This window comes from Pleurodeles waltl, chromosome 3_1 (assembly GCF_031143425.1).
Source record: "Pleurodeles waltl isolate 20211129_DDA chromosome 3_1, aPleWal1.hap1.20221129, whole genome shotgun sequence".
NCBI lineage: Eukaryota > Metazoa > Chordata > Amphibia > Caudata > Salamandridae > Pleurodeles > Pleurodeles waltl.
Window position 1 is genome coordinate 1,527,015,364 of NC_090440.1, and position 22,619 is coordinate 1,527,037,982.

The 22,619-nt window shown below is 41.9% G+C and overlaps 1 protein-coding gene across 1 annotated transcript in view; it reads left to right on the forward strand.

The window, feature by feature from the left end:
- SMPDL3B (sphingomyelin phosphodiesterase acid like 3B) overlaps window positions 1-22,619 on the forward strand; it is a 166,634-nt gene that overhangs the window by 19,987 nt on the left and 124,028 nt on the right. Inside the window, exons 2-3 of the mRNA XM_069225108.1 lie at window positions 4,629-4,842; window positions 15,128-15,225. Coding sequence (XP_069081209.1) covers window positions 4,629-4,842; window positions 15,128-15,225 — 312 coding nt within the window. The remainder of the gene's footprint in view (window positions 1-4,628; window positions 4,843-15,127; window positions 15,226-22,619) is intronic.

Sequence of the window (22,619 nt, forward strand, 5' to 3'; positions counted from 1 at the left end):
AGGCACACACTCTGATAGGCACATTAATGGAACAAGAACAGTCCGCATTTTTATTTAAACGTTTTTGTCCTTCTAAAATTAAACCTAATAGGCCTTAGAGTCTTGTAATCACAATTTTTATTAAGCGTCTCCCAGAAAGATCTCCATGACTATTAGGAGAGACACCCTACGCGCAGTTTTTCTTTTAAATGACCATAAAACAAATTAAATACCTCTGCAGAACATGTGAACAGTGACCCGGATGTGCGCTTAGGCTTTAGCAAAGTTAGCCTTTCACCGTCGCAGGAGGCAAGGTCCATCCATATCGAAGCAGTGCTGCAAGGACTACTTGTGTAAAAGACAATGTTGCATACAGAAGAAAATGCGTAACTGCAGTTGCTTAGCAACGTGAAACACAAACATTTACTGAAATAACATTATAGGTATACTATTTACACAGAGGCAGGGATACAGCCTTTATAAAACACTCTTTACCACTAAATGCCTTTACCTTGCAGCCTTTACCAGGCATATAGACCATACTGGGAAGTATTTTTTTAATAACATAAATATTATGTTACTTTAAAAAAAACTAAAATGGATTAGGTGTAGGTAGTGGTAAAGTGAGGTAAGGGTAATTTTGGGGTTTAGGTTTGTGTGGTGGTAAAGGGAGGTAAAGGTAATCTTAGAGTTTGGGGGGGAGCTGTTAAAGGAGGTAAGAGCATTTTTAAGGTTTAGGGATGGGTAGTGGTAAAGAGAGGTAAGGGTAATCTTAGAGTTTGGGGGGGAGCTGTTAAAGGAGGTAAGAGCATTTTTAAGGTTTAGGGATGGGTAGTGGTAAAGAGAGGTAAGGGTAATCTTAGAGTTTGGGGGGGAGCTGTTAAAGGAGGTAAGAGCATTTTTAAGGTTTTGAGATGGGTAGTGGTAAAGGGAGGTAAGGGTAATTTCAGTTTTTTTGGGTAGTGATAAAGGGAGGTAAGGGTAATTTTAAGTTTTAGAGGTGAGTGGAGGTAAAAGGAGGTAAGGGTAATTTTTGGGTTTAGGAGTGGGGGTGTTAAAGGGACGTAATCAATTTCAAGGTTTAGGGATGGCTGGTGGTAAAGGAAGGTAAGGGTGGTTTAGGGTTTGGGTTGTAGTAAAGGATGGTGAGGGTCATAGGAGTGAACAGTGGTAAAGGGTAATTACCTCAGAAGTATGAAATCCCAGTTATCCATACTGAAACATCTCTGGAGAATTGTGAGCATCTATCTCCCTGCCTGTCACCTTCAGTGAACAAAAGGTGGAAGAATATACACATTTGCAAAATAGGGAATTTTTTAGATGGTAAAAGAATTAAATCACATGGAGAAATATGCCAAAGGGGGCCTTCAGCATGGGGCGTTTTGTAGCTTTAATATAGGCAGACTGCTTCTGTCCTCAATAACTTTTCTTTATAAGAAATGAATCGGCGGGCTAGTTAAGAAGCTACCTATGGTAGATAAGATTAATGACTCCCTACATTTTCGGTACAGAGATCTTTGCTAAGATATTCTAAAGTTATTGAGAACATGGGGACTAAATGGAAGTGGTGCACAGGCATTAAGATAGACAGGGATATTTGGCAGAGGTTTTTTAATGTTGGGTTTGCGATATTTAGGGGGATGAACTTCCATATACTGTGTTTTTTTAATGGCTGGTTGCCCCCAGATAGACTTTATAAAATGTTTTGAACCACCAACAAAAGCGTCCTAGATGTAATGGATCAGGGGTTTGGGAACATGTATTCTGGTCATTGGGCAGCTCTCGATAAGGGTAGGGCAAACTGTTCAGCCCCCATCTTCTATTGCATTGTTAGGCCTTGTTGTATCTGAATGAGAGTGCACAATTTATATATATTTCAGCAGCCGAAGCTCAATCCATTATTACGAAACTATGGAAATTCTCAGTTAGTCTTACTTTTGGGGAATGGTCTAACAAGAAAAAAAAGGTAGTGTGAGGGAGTTTTGACTTGATGCCTGGGTTAAACAAATGTCATGAAATAGGAACATATGGGGCAACTTTTCAGTTGAAAGAAATTCTTAGAAAGGAACTATTTTAGTATTTGAATGCACTGTCGCTTATGGAGTATTTTATTTGCACCTTTAGAAGCAAGAGTACAGAAAGTAGGTACTTTAACCAGCACTGTCAGTTTGGTAGTCCGCTGAGGAATTAGTTGGGTAGGATGACACCATCATATTTAGATTAGCAATCTTAGGGTGTGGAAAAATAGCAGAGTATGCTCTAGAGAGCAATGTGTGCAGTTGACACTTTATAATTACATATTGTAGGCTATATAACTGTGATAGTGCGGAGAATGGTCTAGAAGGACTAGGCACTTTAGTTTGCAGTTCCACTTTATAGGAGATGTTTTGGGTTTATTAGTATATATCTTTCTTTGAAGTTGCAAGTGTAAAGTTGTAATGCACACAGTATTGTGAAGTATTTTTCTTGACAAAATTGTATTACAGGGAGTGCAGAATTATTAGAAAAATGAGTATTTTGACCACATCATCCTCTTTATGCATGTTGTCTTACTCCAAGCTGTATAGGCTCGAAAGCCTACTACCAATTAAGCATATTAGGTGATGTGCATCTCTGTAATGAGAAGGGGTGTGGTCTAATGACATCAACACCCTATATCAGGTGTGCATAATTATTAGGCAACTTCCTTTCCTTTGGCAAAATGGGTCAAAAGAAGGACTTGACAGGCTCAGAAAAGTCAAAAATAGTGAGATAGCTTGCAGAGGGATGCAGCACTCTTAAAATTGCAAAGCTTCTGAAGCGTGATCATCGAACAATCAAGCGTTTCCTTCAAAATAGTCAACAGGGTCGCAAGAAGCGTGTGGAAAAACCAAGGCGCAAAATAACTGCCCATGAACTGAGAAAAGTCAAGCGTGCAGCTGCCACGATGCCACTTGCCACCAGTTTGGCCATATTTCAGAGCTGCAACATCACTGGAGTGCCCAAAAGCACAAGGTGTGCAATACTCAGAGACATGGCCAAGGTAAGAAAGGCTGAAAGACGACCACCACTGAACAAGACACACAAGCTGAAACGTCAAGACTGGGCCAAGAAATATCTCAAGACTGATTTTTCTAAGGTTTTATGGACTGATGAAATGAGAGTGAGTCTTGATGGGCCAGATGGATGGGCCCGTGGCTGGATTGGTAAAGGGCAGAGAGCTCCAGTCCGACTCAGACGCCAGCAAGGTGGAGGTGGAGTACTGGTTTGGGCTGGTATCATCAAAGATGAGCTTGTGGGGCCTTTTCGGGTTGAGGATGGAGTCAAGCTCAACTCCCAGTCCTACTGCCAGTTCCTGGAAGACACCTTCTTCAAGCAGTGGTACAGGAAGAAGTCTGCATCCTTCAAGAAAAACATGGTTTTCATGCAGGACAATGCTCCATCACACGCGTCCAAGTACTCCACAGCGTGGCTGGCAAGAAAGGGTATAAAAGAAGGAAATCTAATGACATGGCCTCCTTGTTCACCTGATCTGAACCCCATTGAGAACCTGTGGTCCATCATCAAATGTGAGATTTACAAGGAGGGAAAACAGTACACCTCTCTGAACAGTGTCTGGGAGGCTGTGGTTGCTGCTGCACGCAATGTTGATGGTGAACAGATCAAAACACTGACAGAATCCATGGATGGCAGGCTTTTGAGTGTCCTTGCAAAGAAAGGTGGCTATATTGGTCACTGATTTGTTTTTGTTTTGTTTTTGAATGTCAGAAATGTATATTTGTGAATGTTGAGATGTTATATTGGTTTCACTGGTAATAATAAATAATTGAAATGGGTATATATATTTTTTTGTTAAGTTGCCTAATAATTATGCACAGTAATAGTCACCTGCACACACAGATATCCCCCTAACATAGCTAAAACTAAAAACAAACTAAAAACTACTTCCAAAAATATTCAGCTTTGATATTAATGAGTTTTTTGGGTTCATTTAGAACATGGTTGTTGTTCAATAATAAAATTAATCCTCAAAAATACAACTTGCCTAATAATTCTGCACTCCCTGTATTGTAAATGATTTTTGTTCTAAGCAGACTATATAAAAGATATATAAAGTGTATCCCAAGAACAATAACATAAAAAAAAGTTCAAAAAAAGACAAACAGGGACAAAGAGTGGAAAACAGGACACATTATGAGGAGTGCAAACAAGACCAGGAGCAAGGTAATCACAGGAACAAAGATGCGAGCCACTGCAAAATGAGCTCTCAGAGAAGATATAGTTAGAAGCTTAGAGGAGGAGCACAGGTGCAGGTAGAGAGGCAGGTACAAGGAATAGTCCACGTGCAAGGAACCAGGGAACCTCCAAATGAAGGTAAGGCTAAACTGAGACTTGGAAATGGGAAGACCTGCAAAACAAAGAGAACAGGACAGGAAACAGGAAAGCCAGGAACGATGTATGGCTTAAAGATCATAGAGAGTAAAAGGTCCAGAAGAGAAACAAAAATAGATAAAGTACAAGGTGAGGACAGCCACAGTCTTTGTAAAACCAGGGCTGGGGAAATAGTTGGTGACTCAAATCTCTCTCTTAGCAATTTGCAGCCAGGATGGAAGTGGTATCAGTGAAAGAAGCAGGGATTTAACTGAGATGTATTCCTTACACCTTGACAGGTCACTTTTGGCACATCACTGACCTTCACCTGGACCCTGGTTACAGTACATCGTCAGACCCTCTGAAGGTGTGTCCCTCTGCCGGGGACCGGCCAGTACAAGACGCTGGGAAGTGGGGCAACTACTTGTGTGACTCCCCCTGGATTCTCATCAATTCTTCTGTGTATGCAATGAAGGAAATCCTGCCCAACCCGGACTTTATCATTTGGACAGGGTAAGAATTGTGTGACAGAAAAAATGTGGTTAAGATATATTTACAACCATGTGAGCATGGGCTAATGAGGACAAAGTCTCAAACATATATATTAATAATGAGTGGGTGTGATGCTTTGGAGCTGTAGATAAAGATATTCCTGGACCACTATGCTAGCACCCAGACCGATCGAGCAACAGATGTTAGCTTGCCTAATTTAAATTGTGTGTATCGTAGCTCAGTTCTGATGCTGTAGATAAAGATTCAAACATGTCACCAAGTCCATAATCATCCCTAGTTTTGTAGTCAAGGAGTTATGGATAAAGATGGTGCAGTTTCTTGGTATTCACTTACAATGCAGTCCATTGCCTCTATTAGTTTGCTTTCTACTGACATATGTCTCAGCTCAGCTTTGATGTTGGTTTGCTGTAGATGAGGATTCAGCCATGCCCTTACCTGACTTATGCAGGCCCATGCACACTGTTTTTCAAACCTGTTAGCTTCCTCCTGGTTCAATCCAGAGGCTAGGGTTACTTGATTACTGCCATGTTATGGGGACAACATTATTCAGTTAAGGGATGCCTTTAACATGCCAATGCCATTATCCTTGTATATGGGCTGTTCTGCACTTCATGGGATGTTCAACATCCAACTCCATGCCACACTGGTACCATTGCTTCATGGGCCATGTTGTCATCATGCAGTATCCAATTTTTCTTCTCTCATTTAAAAAAATAAAATTCTATAATTAGTAAATCAATGATCCTCTTTGTCATACGTCAAACACATCATCTTCAGTATATGAGATAATTTGTCTATAGGTTTTAGATTTCTTTATTTTCCATGAATCACCACACTGAGATGCAATCATAAGCCTCCCTCTCCAGTGGGTGCTGTATGGTATACTGTAGCCCACTCGTTACACCCTTTCAGATGCCTACAAGGCAATGGCTTTTTCAAGGCCAATGAAATTAAACAAATTAACACATATATTACATTATGCATTCTATTCATGCTATACACACCTCTTGTGCTAATCCGTGATTTCGAAAAATCCTTTTATACAAGCGTGCTCATGCTCAAAAGACAGAAAGGTGATGCTGTCCTTATATTCCTTTCCACACAGGAGACTGTTTGCCGTATGATAAACACAAAAACGTAAGGAAAAGAAAAAAAAAGTTTAGGATAGTCCTTGACATATCAATTTGGATTAGGTAATCCTCATAAATTACCACTTAATAATTAAAAGAGTTGCAAAGTTGCATTTACTCTTTCACTGGCACGATTACATTAAGTGTGTCTTAAACCAGATTGTTCCTTAGTAGCTTTTGTTCCAAATTCTTTTTTTATTTTTTATAGTTCTGTCTATGTTGGAGGATTTCTAAAAGAAGTTTATGTAATAGAACATCACTATTAGTTGTCCAAAGTTTTAGTCAGATTAAGGGACAGGTCTAGTTCATAGGAAATCAAGAATTTGGCTGTTGCTTACACCCAAAAGGGTAAGTGTGTTTAAAAAAAAACATTATCTGCACTCATGGGGTCACTTCTTTTCATATGACTCGCCACATTAGGTTATAAATATTCAAAACCCATTATTGGCGTTTGGAGAGCCAGTTTAACCAGAAAACCGTAAGGAGCAATCATGTATTGAGTCTCTAATCAGCTTGTGCAGTTACTTACTCAATCCCCAGATTGGGGCCGTGTAATGTAGATCATGCAAACCTAGACACATATTTCCCATGTCCCAAAGATGGCCCGAAATAAGTGTCCTGTTTGTTGAGGTATATTGCATCGCATTATATCACCTTGGGTAATTCTAGAGTGGGTGTGATCCCGCCCGAGTTGCTTCTGCATATATATTTTCCCTGTTTAACCCAAAACCAAAGTTCAATCAACAAAATCCATGAAACCCTACCTGATACTCAGATGAAGTTATTATCAGTCTCTGTGGTCCTGTCTGGTATCCCCAATAACAATGGCAGGTACGACAATGTATTTCGGGGCTATTTTAAATGGTCCTATTTCTATATTCCGTTAATGCGTTCCGGGTTTTGTTGTGGTCCCGCTGTCTGGTAAAGGCTTTGGTTATCAATTGCTCAATCCACCTGTTTTGAAGCCTAGTCTATTCTTCCCTACTTTATTAAGTTGTTAACCTAGCTATCTTTTCTTCTGTTGGACCAATGTCCCATAGCTAAATTGGCCGACAAAGAGTCATATTATGATTAAATTAGTATTGGAAAAGGCTCAATCGACAAAAATAATTAGAAATCAACAAAATTGACAACTTAAAAAGTGTGTCATCATCTGACTAATAGAATCTGAAAAGCCAAAGAGGTGTCCATGCTATACTTATTAGGTTATTATAATGGACCTAGGATCACACTTTTTCAATCCAGATTTGTTTATTCATTTTAGTTTGACTTTTTGATTTTTTGTTTTGATATTTTGTCCAACCTAAGGAGTAGGATTCTTAGGCTTCTTATGAGGTATTTTGCCCCTTCACAGCGACCTAAGGAATAGGATTCTTATGCTTCTTATTATATAACCACCTGCCCTGGGTTGTGCCACACTACTGTATTCTCACCCTAAAACAATTACTAATCAAATCATATAATATCATATTCCACAAAACAGACAACATTGCTACACAATTCTGTCCCATTGCTTCACATAGCCACCATTTTACTCCTCCGAAGATGTTTCAGGTTTCCAATAGAAGCATCAGTGACACAGTCTTAGGGGATTAGCTATGTCAGCAAACTATGTGGATCAGTGTTCCTATGGAGACCCTTTTTCACTGTGTCGCCCTTCATAATCACGGTACTTTCCCTTTTATGTAGTAAACTTTCCATGTCTCCTCCTCTAGGAATTCTGCTCAGTTTTTCAATCCCCCAAAAGCGGAATTTTTCTGGTATGAGGTTCTGCTGAAATGGAAAATGGACTTGTTTGGCAAGTCAACCTATCCCAAACTCAAAGAGTCATTATTCCTGAAATGGGCATGCCCAAAGAAGGTGCTTCAGAAGTGCCACATCTAAATGGCCTGCATCTGTAACACATCTAGTTGCAATTGAGAGTTTCAGAAGGTGGGGTACCCATGTAACTCGGTCATTCACTAGTTACCATTAAAAAATGGAGAACTGAAACACCAAGCTTTTGCTCATCCTTAACAAAGTATAAAAGTTAGGGTGATGGGGCACTGGTTCCCGAATCAAGGACTACCATAACACCTAGCAAAAAGGATAAAAATCCTATGATCCTCACTGTCTGAAAGTGGGGCTTTATGTGATCCCAAAAAGTTGGGGATCATATGGGTGGGTCAGATAAATGCAAGCTTACTACAGGCACATTTGTGGAATGTATCATGCAGGCCTGTAATACTCCTGTGACACAAATGTTTTTCATTCTGATATGGCTAACTAATTCCCAATGTGCAGAAGGCTCTAGGAAGGCCTACTTCTTGTACTCCGCAAAGATGTTAGTCTGCCTAGAATAAGCTATCTTCAACAGTCAATCTTCACAAATCCTGGATTGAAGGGGCAGAATCCTTCTTGGACTATTGGTCATGGAGCACTCTGGTTGCTTTCCCTGCCAGGGGAACCTAATGCTCTCCTTTTGAATGTCAGCTCAGCATAGAGTACCTCTAGTGGACGTAAAGATTGTCAAGACTATGCATGCAAAAATCATGTTTTGGGTTTGAAAAGCCACTAGGGACAGATTTTCATTGCCCCTCAAAGATCAGATATTCAGGGAAAACGTTTGACCATAAGACACCATATTATCTGATTTGGAATGCATTAAAGGGTTTGTCAGCATTCCCTTTATTCGTACCTGCCCCATGCTGTAGGGCAAAGCTCAAAACCTACAAGGATATGGTAAAAAATGTAAACTTTTTAGGATTTTTACCATTCATTGCCATCAATCAATCAATTGCCGGTTTTATTGTTGATTTGGGAAGGGGTTTCCAGTAAGTAGGGACTAAACCACTTTAATGTTTAGGCAGTCAGAGTACACTCCCTTCCAAGCGCAGTCGAGGTCTGGTGCCTGGGTTAAGGTCTACGACTTAGGTAGGGGAGAGAATGCTCACTTTCCCCCCACATTGAGTGTAGACAAAACAGTTGCACTTCCCTTGATCAACACATCTGTCTGCATTTGTCTTGCTGACTTGACCATAGTCAGGGGATTTCAGTACAGATGCACTTCATCATGCCTGTTTATGGCCCTAAAAGAAGTTCCCATGCCTAGCTGTTGAGAAGCCCAACTTGGACTGTTGTGATGGACTCAGAGAAGTGAGGGTGGCGACAATAGTCCTGTGGTAAGCCACAATGCTCCTGTGGGGTTTCATGAGGAATAAAAAAATCATTCACTCTTGTCTGTGTAGTGGGAGTCCCCAGTTCCAGCACAACCTGGACCTTGGTGTTGAGAGATTAAATCTTTCCACTTTTTGCCTAGTGGTCAAGCTTTTTTGCTTCTACAGCACTTCCTGTACTCTTCTGAGGTGGTGCAGCTGGTTGCTTCAGTTGTCACCAGGAAGTTATCTGCTCTACCTTTACAACACAGAACTGCTACAATTAGTCTAGCACCAGACTCACAAACCTCTATAGTATGAATGTGGCATTTAAATCAATGGCTGTTGCCCTACATTGACAAAGATCATATGTGTTGAGAATGCTGACTGTTACTCGAATCCAGGGGCGTTGCATTCTGTCAGTTGCCACTTATTAGTTTTGAAGATAATGTGGAACTTGACTGCATCCAACTTCTAAGAGTATTATAGGCATCTGCCTTTGTCATATTGCCAAGCTGTAAGGGTTCACTCATAAGTTCAATTGAAATCCACACCAAAGAACTGGCCCAATTACACTGGAGTGCTCTTCATCATTGATGCAGTCTTCTACCTTCTAAGGCCCATATATATACTTTCTGATACAAAACTGCGCAAAAAGTATAGCTCCAGCTTGCGTCACTCCAGAGCGCCAGCAAGGTTCCAAATTTATGGAATCCCACAAGCCTGTGCAAAGGGTGGGCTAGCGGAAAAAAAATGACGTTAGCCAAGTGGGGTGGCAGTATGAGAGAAGGGGGGTTTGTACCAAAAAATGATGCTAGGCTTGTTAGAGGCAAAAAAATGCCTTTAACCAACCTTGCACCATTTTCTGGCGCAAAACCATCCATACCACATGACTCCTGTCTTATAAAAGACAGGAGTTATGCTCACCACCCCAATGGCCAGTACAGGGGACAAGGGTCCCCTGGGCATGACCATTGCTTCCAGTGCCATGTAGGGTGTGCCATTTCAGGGCTGTTAATGGAACTTCAAAAAAGGTTTAAAAATACTTACCTCTAATTACCCTACTTACCTGGGATAGGGTCCCCCATCCTCCGGTGTCCCTCTGGTGGCTGTGGGGGTGTTCCCGGGGCTTGGGTGTCTGACCATGGAAATGGGTCCACAGGCCCCCTAATGCCTGGTCTGACCCAGGTGTTAAATAATGGTGCAAAGCAAGCTTTACACCATTATTTGGCCCCTTCTCCCACCCGTGCATCATGTTAGGGGGAATAAATATGGGGCTAAGGGGATAGCACCATTTTTTGGATGGGAACACCTACCTTGCATCTCATTGACGCAAGGTAGGTTCACACATCTAAAAAATGGTGCAAACTCCAATATTTTGACATTAGACATGTCTAACATCACAATATAAATATGGAGTTAAGTTTGCTCCACATTTGCGTAAAGAAAATTACGCAAATGCAGCGCAAAAAAAGTATAACTATGGGCCTAAGACTTTCTCCTCATCTTGTCCTTTAAACACAGGCTGCCCATTGTGTTAATATCATGGGTACAGGCTGGTCTCTACCATATGTTCCATAAGAGTAGGAAAACAAAGTGACCCAAAACGTGATTGCATTTGGCCTGCTTAGAAAGAGTCCGAGCAGATGAAGTACCTGTTGTGCCATCCTTTTTAGATCCTTGTAGAAGGTCAGGAGTGGATTCACTCTCTGGCTTAACCTGGTTAGTGGTGCCAAGGATTGCTTCTTCAGCCAATGAACATGAAACACCATGTGGGTTTCCTTGGTGTACCCAATGTTAACGGAGAATTATCTCACTGTTCCTGTAAAGGAAAGCTCTTGCCTTATCTGATATTTGTGGTTTGTATTGTGCATCAAATTGGTAAATCTGCCTTTCTAAAGACCAACACATAACCCTGAACATTTCTATTAGGGAACTTCAGCTTTCCTTCCCCATCCTCATCGGCCAAAATGAAGGGACCACACATGAGCGACTGAGAAAGAGTGAAACAAGACTGAAGCCCACTCCCTTCTGCAGCACCCCTCACCTAGTAGTGAAAAAAGAACAACATTACCAAAGAATGCCCAGCATTTTCTTTAAGAGGTTCTCCAGGGTCAGACCATTGATTTATTGGTTGTTTGAGATGGAAAAATGATACATAGCCCTCTACCAATCAAACATGGCCTTTATCTAACCTGCATGGGGAATGACTATTAGTCAGAGATCACCATTCTTTCAACCAAATCCTAGAAACGATCCAAATGCCAGCAGTAGTCACTACAGTATGCTTTTCATTGTATGTTCATATCGTACCTCATGACATTGACCAAAACAACAGGAATGTATTTGTTGCACAAGTTTGGCAGACGGTCCAATGGACAACAATATTGATCCCTATCATCAGAATGGGAAATCCAGCCTCTGGCAGTAGTACAGTGAAAGCAGTGCTTAATTTGTGCTTGTTGTTTCCGGTGCTAAGCACCGGCCCTTATTTTTATGGGCTGGCACTTATTCTTCTGCCTCAGTGATTTACTGTGAGCAAAAGACATATAACGGAAAGATGGAGGAAGAGAAAAACGATAAAACGTCACAAAGGGAGAAAGCAGAAAGCTGCAAAAGTGAGCTGAAGGGGTAGGGAGTGGCTTTAAATGGACTGAAGAGGCCCCGGGTGGCTTCAGGATTACGCTGCCTCAGTATTCCGTGCTCGCACATTTAATTGCAGCAGCCGTGTGTTTAAGAGGAGGGCTTTGGGCACCGGCACGTTTTTATTTACAAATTAAGCACTGAGTGAAAGCCCTCCTCTGTGTTACTGACTTACCATTTAACTGACAGGTCTTGCATAGCACCTGTGTCTACTCCCATACCTGGTCAGCACAAAGTGGAAACATTCATTGTCTTGTTTCCTTGTCATGAAATAGATGGGAAATGGCACTTCCTAGCGACCTACAGCAGGATTTCCCTTGGATCTGGGAGGAACTAGCTCTCTTGCAACCTTGAACTGCTCAGCAGCTTTACCCCTGGACAATGGATCTGCCATCCTGTGCTCTCCTCTAGAGAAGGACCCAACACAACTCATCTTACTGGGGCATCCTGCAGCTAACAACTCCATTAGTGTTCCCAAGTTCCCTGATTCCTGCCCTGATAGCATGCTGCCCACAATGATGACCCGCTTTTAAGAGTAGGCAACACTGAGATTTGGTTCTTTGTACCAGATGAGTCCTTTGGTCACCCATTTCTGTGAGAGGTCAGCCTTGCCTCATAAGTCTCCCTGTTCTCTCCAGGTGAATAGTTTCATCACTCATCCATACATTCATCCACCATTTAGCCCCTCCTCACACTCACCTGTCCATACAGCCATACACAATGCCTAGCCCATCAGTGAAGAAGCACTTTCAGATACAAAAAGTCTGTTACACGGGTTTTCTCACTGTCAGTTACCATTAACTACCATGACCCAGACAGCCATTTGATGACTTTGGCACCAGGAGATCACAAAGTGCTGCACAGCATCTGCAGAAGAATGGGCAAAAGAAAGATGATCAAACTCCAAATGTGCAGTGAAAAGCACAGGGTTGGGCTGCTTGGCAATGCACCGACCTCCGGGTCTGTGCCTGATGTAGTGAAGACCCAAAAACAACCAAGAGGTGAACTGACCAACAAAAAAGTACTGCTTCACCAAACGTGTGGGTCCAACCTTGAAACTCCACTGCTTCTCCTTCAGGATGAGGTAGGAGAAGGCCCATAGGGTCCTTTAGTTACCCGCCTCTTCGCTCTATTAACAGAACACACGGGGAACAGAATTACTCTGGGGTCCAAAATCTAGTACAGTTTTGTGCAGATGCTTGCGAACACAATGCAAAAGATAGCATCTTTTTGCTTAGCTTGGGAAAGGTCCATGGGCACAGTGCTAAGTTTGCTTTGCATCACTCAAGTGCCCAATTCTGCCCATTGCTAGGTTACCAAAACACCACCGCCCCAGCAAAGTCAGCTGATCAGCTCAGGTGGCTGGAGAGTGGAGATCCATTGGTGAGGATGATAGTGGCTGGCCTCCCTTTGTTAGGGGCTGCTGATTAAACTTGCTGAAGCTCTGCCCCTTAGCAAATGCTAGGAGGAGGGGCAGGACTGCAGAGGTTGTTTGTGCAAGGTGAAGGGACTCTTCTGGTGAGGTCCCGCATTTTATCTCTCTTAATCACAGACAAATGCAAAAACCTACACCCCGTTGTGCGTGCTTCAAGCCAGAGATCACTCCACTGTGAGAGGCACCACCGCGGATAGGCTGTGTCTGGAGTGCAGCCATTAAAGGACGAGCCTGCGTTCCTTTATCAGTTCTACATCAAATTAGGGCATCAAGTTGCCGGGAAAAGAGGAAAAGCAGTACAGCCTACAGCAGGGGTCTTCAAACTGGGGGGCGGACCCCCTAGGGGGCCTCAAGTGATCCCAGGGTGGGCACCAGACTCTTACCAAAAGAAGCATTACACAGATAACAGTGTTTTGTTTTAAGCAGAAACATGCTATTGCACTTTAAAAAAGGTAACAGTACTTAACTGCGATGTTTAAATACGTCTAGACATATTTAAACATTGACAACCTCATAAAATAGTTGTTAAAAATTCTGAGGGGGGCCCCAATGATTTTTATTTTTCAACTGGGGCGGCGCAGCATTTAAAAGTTTGGAGACCACTGGCCTACAGTAAGGAGCTAACAACGAGATGTTTGTCACTCACTAACAGGAGCCCTTGCTAGAAATGTCTGAGAAATTAGAAGTTAATATTCAATCGTCACAGAGGACAAAGTATAACAATATATCTTGACTAAGCAATATCTTTAAGGGCTTCCTCCAAGGTTCAGAGACGGGTCACTCTGCGTAGTGCACAGAACAGGATTACAAAATCAAACTCAGGGGGTTCGCCTAAGGAATCAAATGAATATTTTCCAGGTTCTACTTTATCCCTGTCCGTTTGGTATGGATTTTGAGATTTGTTTTCATTCAAGTACTAAGATGAAGTAACACAAGGGAATCTCCTTGAATGAGGCATTGTAAAATCTCTGTTTTGTGTGGCTGCTTTATGAGACAGACTATAGCACTCTTTTGGAGATCACAAAATACTTCACAAAACGTGTTGCAGTGTCCCCAAAGAACAGGTGTTAGTAGAGCCCCCTGCAGTAGGTGCAGACAGCGTTCCCTTGCTGCACCTACAAGCAGTGCCCCTATGTTGTGTGTGCAGGCAGTGTATCCATGCCAAACATCTATGCAGGTCCTCATTGTGTTGGTACGGAGACAGCCTGCACAAGCTGTATACTTAGGCAGCATTTCCACGCTGTGCATGCAGGTGGGGCAGTGCCACAATACAGCGGGTACAGCAAGTGTTCTATTCTATGGATGCAGGTAGTGCGCCCTTGCTCAGGCAGTGCCCACAAGCAATACATGAAGGTTGTGCAGGGTCAAAACGGAGTGCATTTATGCAGTGTTCCGCATGCTGTACGTGGAAGCTGTGTGCAACGCTGCACATGCAAGCAGTGTTCTCAAATTGTAGGTCATTCATGTCAGCAAGGTCTGTCCATGCTTACTCATATGGAAAAGCCACGTGTACCTCATCGCAGTCTCCCCAGACGGACGGATCAGGCAGTGTCTCATGTTCTAAGTTCTGGTAAGTTGTTCACGCTGGCAGAGTCCCACGTGCTATATGCACACGTAGTCCAGTGTGCCTATGCAGCACTTGCAGACGGCCCTCCCATGCAGTTGATGCAGGCAGTACATTCAGGATGCCTTTGCTGGTAGCACTACCATGTGGTAGGTACAAGAGGTGTACCCATGCTATATGTGAGGCAGTGTCCCCATGTCATATGTGCAGGCAGTTGGCGCAGGCAGATTTTATGTTGTAGGTGCATGCAGTGTTTTCCATTTGGAGGATGTAGGCAGGTTGTTCATATTGTATGTGCACTCACTTTAGACTGATCTGTTCTTGCTTGTTGGGAATCTTCTGTGCTGTAAATCCCTTAATCAGTGCTCTTTTCTTGCAGTGATGATACTCCTCATGTTCCCAATGAGAGGCTCGGAGAAACTGCCGTGCTACAGATTGTGCAAAATCTCACAAACTTGTTACTAGAGGTATTTCCAGGTGAGCATAAATGAAAATACAAACTAACAGGTGAAGTTATTAGTCAGTTCTACACAATAGAGTACCCTCCATGGAAATAAGTGAGGTTGCACCAATTTTAGACTTGTGTGGGAAGGAAAAATTCTCTGGGTTGTGAGGGAATTGCTAAATTAGGAAGAGAGACCAACTGTGAATTTTACACTGCCACACCATTCCCATTCTCAATGGAATTTGGTTGGTGGATTCTCCTCTGCATTTACCCCTTCTTCCGGAAATCGGAAGATTTTTTGTTTCCACCCAACTCTTCTTCATGCCCTGAATCACCAGCACAAAACAGCTCCTCGTGGAAGAGGTCTATTTTAGTCATGTTTTATAACAGAGTATCCTTCTTAAGGACTTTAAGCATCAATTGTATATCCACAAAGAGTGGCATTACTACCTGCCAAGATGTAAATTAGGGTTACTGGCCGATTGCCGATGGCAAGAGGTCGTTTTCAAGAGCTGCCCTAAGTGGAAGGATAGTTGTACGAACCTTAAGTGAAAAGCTAAGCTATTCTATAGGTAGGTGGCTTGAACCACTGGTGCCTACTACTGCTGCCTGCGAGTTTAATCCAGGTAGAAGAACTTATGGAGGCGGCTGAGCACAGGGTTCTTTTTAGAATGTGGGGTGATGTTGCAGTCCTAGGTGGCTAAGCAAGCAGTACGTTGCATGAGAGTTGTGGGGTTCAAAAGCCCCCTGGGAAGAAGCACATCCCACTCCTTGCTTTATTATTCTGGTCTGGTCATTTGCAGAAGGCTCCTATCACAAGTCCCCAGATAGGATCAATAGATAGTCCCTTCTGAGCCATACATACACTTGGCTTTAAAATGGCTGCAGCAGTGAGTAGTTGCCCTGCAAGGAATGAGAACAGCAGACTACTGGACATCCCATGGAGTACCACATCATTATTGGGCCTGCATTCACATAGGATAAACCTAAACTTATCCACTGGGCTGAGGTAAGACATGATTGACAGACTCAGTCGAATGGGTGAAAGAGACTGATTGAAAAAAGCCAATTGTTTAAAGGTGAGACTCAAATCCCACTCGACGTATATTGTTAGGCATTTGTTTGACAGCTTTGTTCTGAAAACCCAGAATACCACTTTTTGTGCACCCCTATGTATATGGTGTTAATGCATATATTATTCAACTGAGCAGAAAGAGCTCTTTTTGTCCACCTTGCCTAAATAAAGTCAATTCCAGCAAGTCAGCCTATTGCCTGAAACTTGAGGCACCCAGACAAAGGGCCACAGGCATTACCATTGCTACATACTTACTCAAAGATGAGCTTCCTGCTGATCCCACACCTCCTTGTGTGTTTATTGCCCCTTGATGCAAGTATCCTGCAGCAGCTTCTGATAAACTAGGAAGGTTTCTGGCTGCAACCCTCCACCCAAGAGGGCTCCATGTGATGTGATCCTCAATTAAACCGGAGTGGCAGTGCATTTTTGGGAGCTCTTTGCCTTGAACCTTTACAAAACCTAAAAGTAACAGGCATTTTGGAATGATTGGTTCCCTACAACAGTTAGGGGCATGTTTGAATCAAAGTGGTCAGTTGGCTGCTGCCTAACTGCCACTGTTTCTGAACATAAGCTGCACCCTTAGGTGTACTCAGAGGTCTCTTTTTTACTTGACATTCTGTAGAGCTTGGCAGAGAATTTACTCCATCAGAGTCAGGATACCTTGGTCATCTCTGCTGGAGGAGAAGACAGCATTCTCCAGGACTGAGGAAAATAATTGCTCCTCCTGCATCTTCAAAGGAAAGGAAGGTGTCAAAATATAGTGTGAACTACCTGCTATGCGTCAGCACAGAGCATCATGTGCAGCTGTTCCATATAGTTCAACGAGCAGTTCTTGTTCTGCAAAGCACTGCCTAGATCAGGTACATCTCCCCAACCTGAATCAAGACTGCAACTGAATGACCAGAGTTGAGTATGGAGGAAAAAGAGAATTATGAAGCCATCTGGGCACACCAATGTGTCGTCATAAGCTGCTCAAGTCTTCTATCCCCTCCCAGTGTCAACCAAACTCATGTGATGTAATCCCATGACGGTAAAGAGGCACGTTAGAGGCAAGGCATGCCAGAAAAGCAGACCTATGCATATATTACTCTGTATGAATAGATCAACTAAACACTCAGTGTCCCTCCTAGCCTCAAGACATTGCCATTGTCAACACCAAACCTAACCCAGAAATACAGAAAAAAGAGTCAATGACCGACCTTTTACATAAAATGAGTCCCAGCCATCTGTCTCTGTCCTGATTTGAGAAGTTTCTCCGCTACCTACACCTGCATAATAACATGGCACTTACCCTCCTGTCAGTTTTTCAGTTTTGCTGGTGCCACAGAGAAGTGTTTTTGTGAATAAATCAAATTCTTGATGATATGATATTGGTCATGTAATTTCCGCTGAGTAGTGTGGGTGCAGTCTTTAAAATGAAGTTCCTTGGTGTTCCCACTCACAAACATAAGCAACTCTCTCTCTGTGATGTGCTGCCTATCTTGGTGATCAATACGCTTTAGGATCTGCATCCCTCCTAATGCCACTAGTTGACTATATGATGTCCCTAATACGATTCGGGAGGAGGAATCTTCAAGAAGAGCTTCTGATCCAGAAACCTCTCCTTAGCATTTTATCTCAGCATCTCCAATAGAAATATATTGACAGCTCTAAGCCTGTCCTCCCTGTTGTTGACTTGGTCTTCAAGGCATACAATGTGATACAACCACATCTTCTTTAATTTCTCTGTTATTTTTCTTTCTTTTCCATCTCTTTCACAGAAGTCTCTAGATTAGTAGCAGGTGTTGACATTCCTTGCAGCTTCTCCTCAGCCACGTTCAAACAGTCCAACATTGCACCCAGGACTGTCTCTATCAAGGCTTTCTTTTTTAGGGTCGAGCCTACATAGCATGCACTAGCGCAGGCGTATCGCTTGAGAGACACTGTAGTAGTTAGAAAAGGGCTCGGAGCCCTGCCCATGTCACATCAGTGTCTTTCATTGGTTCGTGGGCTTGCCTTTTATAATCTGCTTGCTTTCATTAGTGGAAGTCATGCATAAGTCATGCCTTTTCCTGTGGTTAGCCTTCCTTGAGCGCAGCGACCAAGTACTGAAAACATACGAGGCTCACTGTTTTCCGTCCGGTTTGTGGACCACTTTTTCTCTTTTTTCGCAGCGCGATCTCGCTTGGCAGAAGTCGAGCGCTTTACATGACATCGACCCTGAGACCGTTTCTATTTCCATTTCCATTTTTTAGCAGCGCGATTGCGCTAGTTTTTTTTCCACTTAATGAGGCAAGAAAAGTCCGGTTGGGAGTTTACAACTGCTAATAGCTCTAACTCGGAGAAATGCGAGACCCGTTGCATTGCAAATGCTTGTCTTCATTGTGTTTGTCACATGTTATACATCATACAAACATCAGCACTTTCCGAAGGAAAATTTCTATGTTATTGGTTGTCTGAAAAGTTTCTCTAGGGGCATCTGTGCCTTTCTTTTTGTGGAGGACTTCAGAGTAAAAAAGAAATCCCCTTTTACCATTTTTTTCTTCATTTCGTCTTTCTCAGGGGACACAATGAAGTATGCAAACTCACAACCTTTCACGGTCAGCCGCACCTCTTCTCAATTCACCCACTCTACACATCAAGGGCAGTCAGACCTTTGCCCAATCTGCCTTTTAATCTAGGCAGCAAGAAAGAAGCTTTGATTTGGTTCTTTACAAATGTTAAATCTCACTCTTTATTTACAGTTTATTCTTCAGCTTGAAAAATGCCCCACTCAGACAACGCAGGCAGAACCCACTTGACCTCTCTCTCCTTGCAGTCAGACATGAAGTCTCATAGGAAGGTTCCAGACTTCAGATACACCTCAGAGGCTCTACGGTGCAAACTAATTAATTGCTGAAGTCAATCTTAGTTGAAATGTATTTGGAAATTAAAATATACATTCAAAACAACAGTTTGCCCCCAAAACTGAGGAAGAAATTTATTTCAAAATTCCATTAAAACAGTAGAAGAAACATGTTGTATTACATTTTTCAAAGGTAGTGCATGCTGTATTTTTATAGCATTGATCCTCAGCTAACTCCCAAGCACATAACCATATTGCCCTCACATTTTAACTATGTTTTTGGTGATCCTTTGGTCTGAGGGACTACATATGACAAACACAAGATGAAGCGCCGAGATACTTGGTGGAAGACTGAGAAAGTAAATATTCTTAGTGTAAAACTGCACACAGCAAAGATAAGGGACTAAAGGTAGAACTACACAATGCAGTGTTTAAGATTTAGATTAGGGTAAAGATTAAAGTCAAGGATAGGGTTAGGTTAAGTGTGTCAAATTAGAGTCATATTAAGGGTTGCGAATACATTTATGTTAGCGTGAAGGTCAAGGGTACATTAAGGGTCAGTGTAGTAAAAAGGGTAAAGGTATGGGTTAAATGACGGATAGGGTCGAGGTTAAACTGCATTAAAATGGAGTTTGACATTAGGGTTAATTTTAGGGCCATGTTTAGTGTAAGGGATTATTGCTTTTATGGCAAGGTCACATTAATTTTACAGTAAGAGTAAGAATCAATGTCAGTGCTAAGGTTAGTGATAGGTTAGGGTCATGGTTACAATCAATGTCAATATAAGGATTAGAGACTAGATTAGAGTGGCTTGTAGGAACACGTTTTGAGTATGGTTAAGTTTTGCGTAGGGTATGGAGTTGCATAGAAAAAAGGTTTTGATATGGTAAGGATTAGATTATGAATATGATTTGGGCTAGCATCACATTTTTGATATACATTCTAAAATAATTATTTACAAAATTATTTGTTGCAAAAAAAGGGGACAAGCTTCAATAAAATGTAATATTGCTTAACAGAAAATGTTTCCAACAACATAGTTTTACTGAAGTGTTCATTTCAAAACAAGTTTGAGCAAAATCAATATTTTTCATTTAAATGTTTTTCAACAAAAAAATGCCTTGAAATGTGCTGAGATGAAATGACATAGATCCATCTCTGGTGTTTCTCTGGTCTGAAGGTATGGACAGTAAAGCAATAGTTTGTCAGGGTTGCTCAATCCATTCTGCCAAAGCTGTGCAGATTGTCCCAAAGTATGCCCAAAAATACACTAAAGCCAAAAATGGATGGAATGGCAATGGGCTCAAACTCTGTAGTTTATTTCAGAATCAACCAGGTATTCCAGAACCACCAAAATCATATTCTAGCTTGTGGGCATCATTTATTTACACAACCTATAAAGGGCAGTGGTGATACTGGGAGTATCCTGCCGGTGAAGAACAAAACTAAATGGGGATATGAAAACAGAAAAACAGACAAATAAAACAGAAAGGATTCGAAGAATAGGACAATCTTGAGATGATGGTAAAAAAGCAAGGTCTTGAAATTTAAAGTGGTCTGATTCTTTTTTTTTATCTGAGTTGGAAATTCATTCCATGTTGAGTCTGTGAGTACTGAAAAGCTCTGCCGCCCATTTTATGAGTCTAAAAGGGCCTATGGGATTTTTAAGAGAATAATTGATTGTAATGTGAGTGTACATTGTGGATGATATTTTTCAATTTGTTTTCTAAAAGTAGATCTTTTCTTGTTCACAGTAAGCTTTGAGGGCTATATATTGGCACTTGAAAAATATTTGTTTCGAGTGAAGGATAGAGAAATGACAGGAAACTGACGTTTTTCTGCTGACACCCAAAATGTGTCTTGCTACATTGTTCTGGAATCTGAAGTGTGTTCAGTAGATGCTTGGGAAATCTGATGTACAATGAGTTTCCATAGTCAAGGTGAGATGTTATTGCTGCTTGTTTAGCCACTTTACGACAGTTGGACCATGAAAGGGCAAAAACATTCCTCAGAATTTTCAACAAAGTTAAATAGGAAGCAGTGTTTTTGGTTATTGGGGCTGACAATGTAAGCGTCATACATAAATAACTCATACACTTCTTAGTTGCTCTGCTAGGAATGAGGCGTGTCTGATATTGTCGGCATACCATGAATTTGTCCAGATGTGTGCTTGTCCCCCTTCAATTACCGTGCCAATGCTGTAATTGAATTTTGATTTTTTTAAATGTTGTTAATTTTTTCACATAAATATTAAAAGGTATAGCCTGACAAATAAGCCCTGTGAGTTAATTGGGGTGTGATTTAGAGTGTGGCAGACAGGGTACTCTATTTTGAGTTGGGCAACCCTTCATGCTTCTGATGGTGGTGTCCCTAGTTGTCCTGCTGTCTGATACCCCCTCACTGTTTACCCAACAGAGTTATGGTCGGTGGTGTAGGTGCATGAGACCTTTTTCAGAACTGATGGTCAAAGACGTAGGTAGCTTTAGGGCAGCAGATGCAGTGGCACCAGGGCCAAGAACTCAGAGGATAAATGCAGGAGTTTACTACCCTAACAATAGTCAAAGGGGGCATTTTCCTTGATTGCACTAGGGCCTACGGCATACTTCTTATGCTTTTGTGGAAGGTCTGTTCTTTTTTTTTTTTTTAGTTTGGGACTGCCGTAGAAATCCTGACAGTCTGAAAAAAATAGAAGAATTATTCCAACATCCTGCGAGAAAACACCCAGGGTGCCAGAGTCATTTATTTTTGTTTTTTGAAAAATAAACTCCCACTTTTGGGGTTTGTTTATCAAAAACAAAAAAGTGCTGAGTGGCCACCTTAAACATGGTAGTGCTCTCAGGACACATTTAATGACTTCAGAGGTGACACCGATGTGGGGCTCCTAAAAAGACACAGATCTCCACAGTGCTTGCAGAGATCTCGAATATGAATGCGATAGTCTGTCCAAAATGAGAGAGGGCAGATACTCTTTGCCATCCTGGTGGACAATGGGCTGCTTGCCATACTCTAAATGAGACCCTTTAATCTTTTTTTGGCTTGGATTTGGGGTCTGTCTTGGATATGATGTTATTTCTTGGGAAATTACGTAAACCAGTTCAGTTCAAGACAATGCCTCTCAGCCCTGCTTAACTCAAAGCACACAGGAGGTTGTAATGGGTGACCGTGTCAAAGGCAGAAGCCAAATACAAGATAACCAGAAACGTTAGCTTGCTTTTATCTGACCACATGTGAAAGTAGTCCTGAGCTGAAATAGAACAAAGTCTGTAGAATGCGCTAGCATAAAGCCTGATTGAGTTGGATATAGCAAGATCTTTTTTTCCTTCAAGTAATTTCAGAGCTTGGAGATTTCTAGACTCTCCGTAACTTTAGTTGCAAATGGCAGAAGTGATACAAGTCTGAAATTGGAGTTCAACTGAGAGTTGAGCACCCTTCTTCCATGCTGAAGATGAATGCCCCATCTGTAGCAAGCAATTAATGGTTTCTGGTAAATTGTGACTAATGCTATCACTGCCTATATGGTTGAGCTT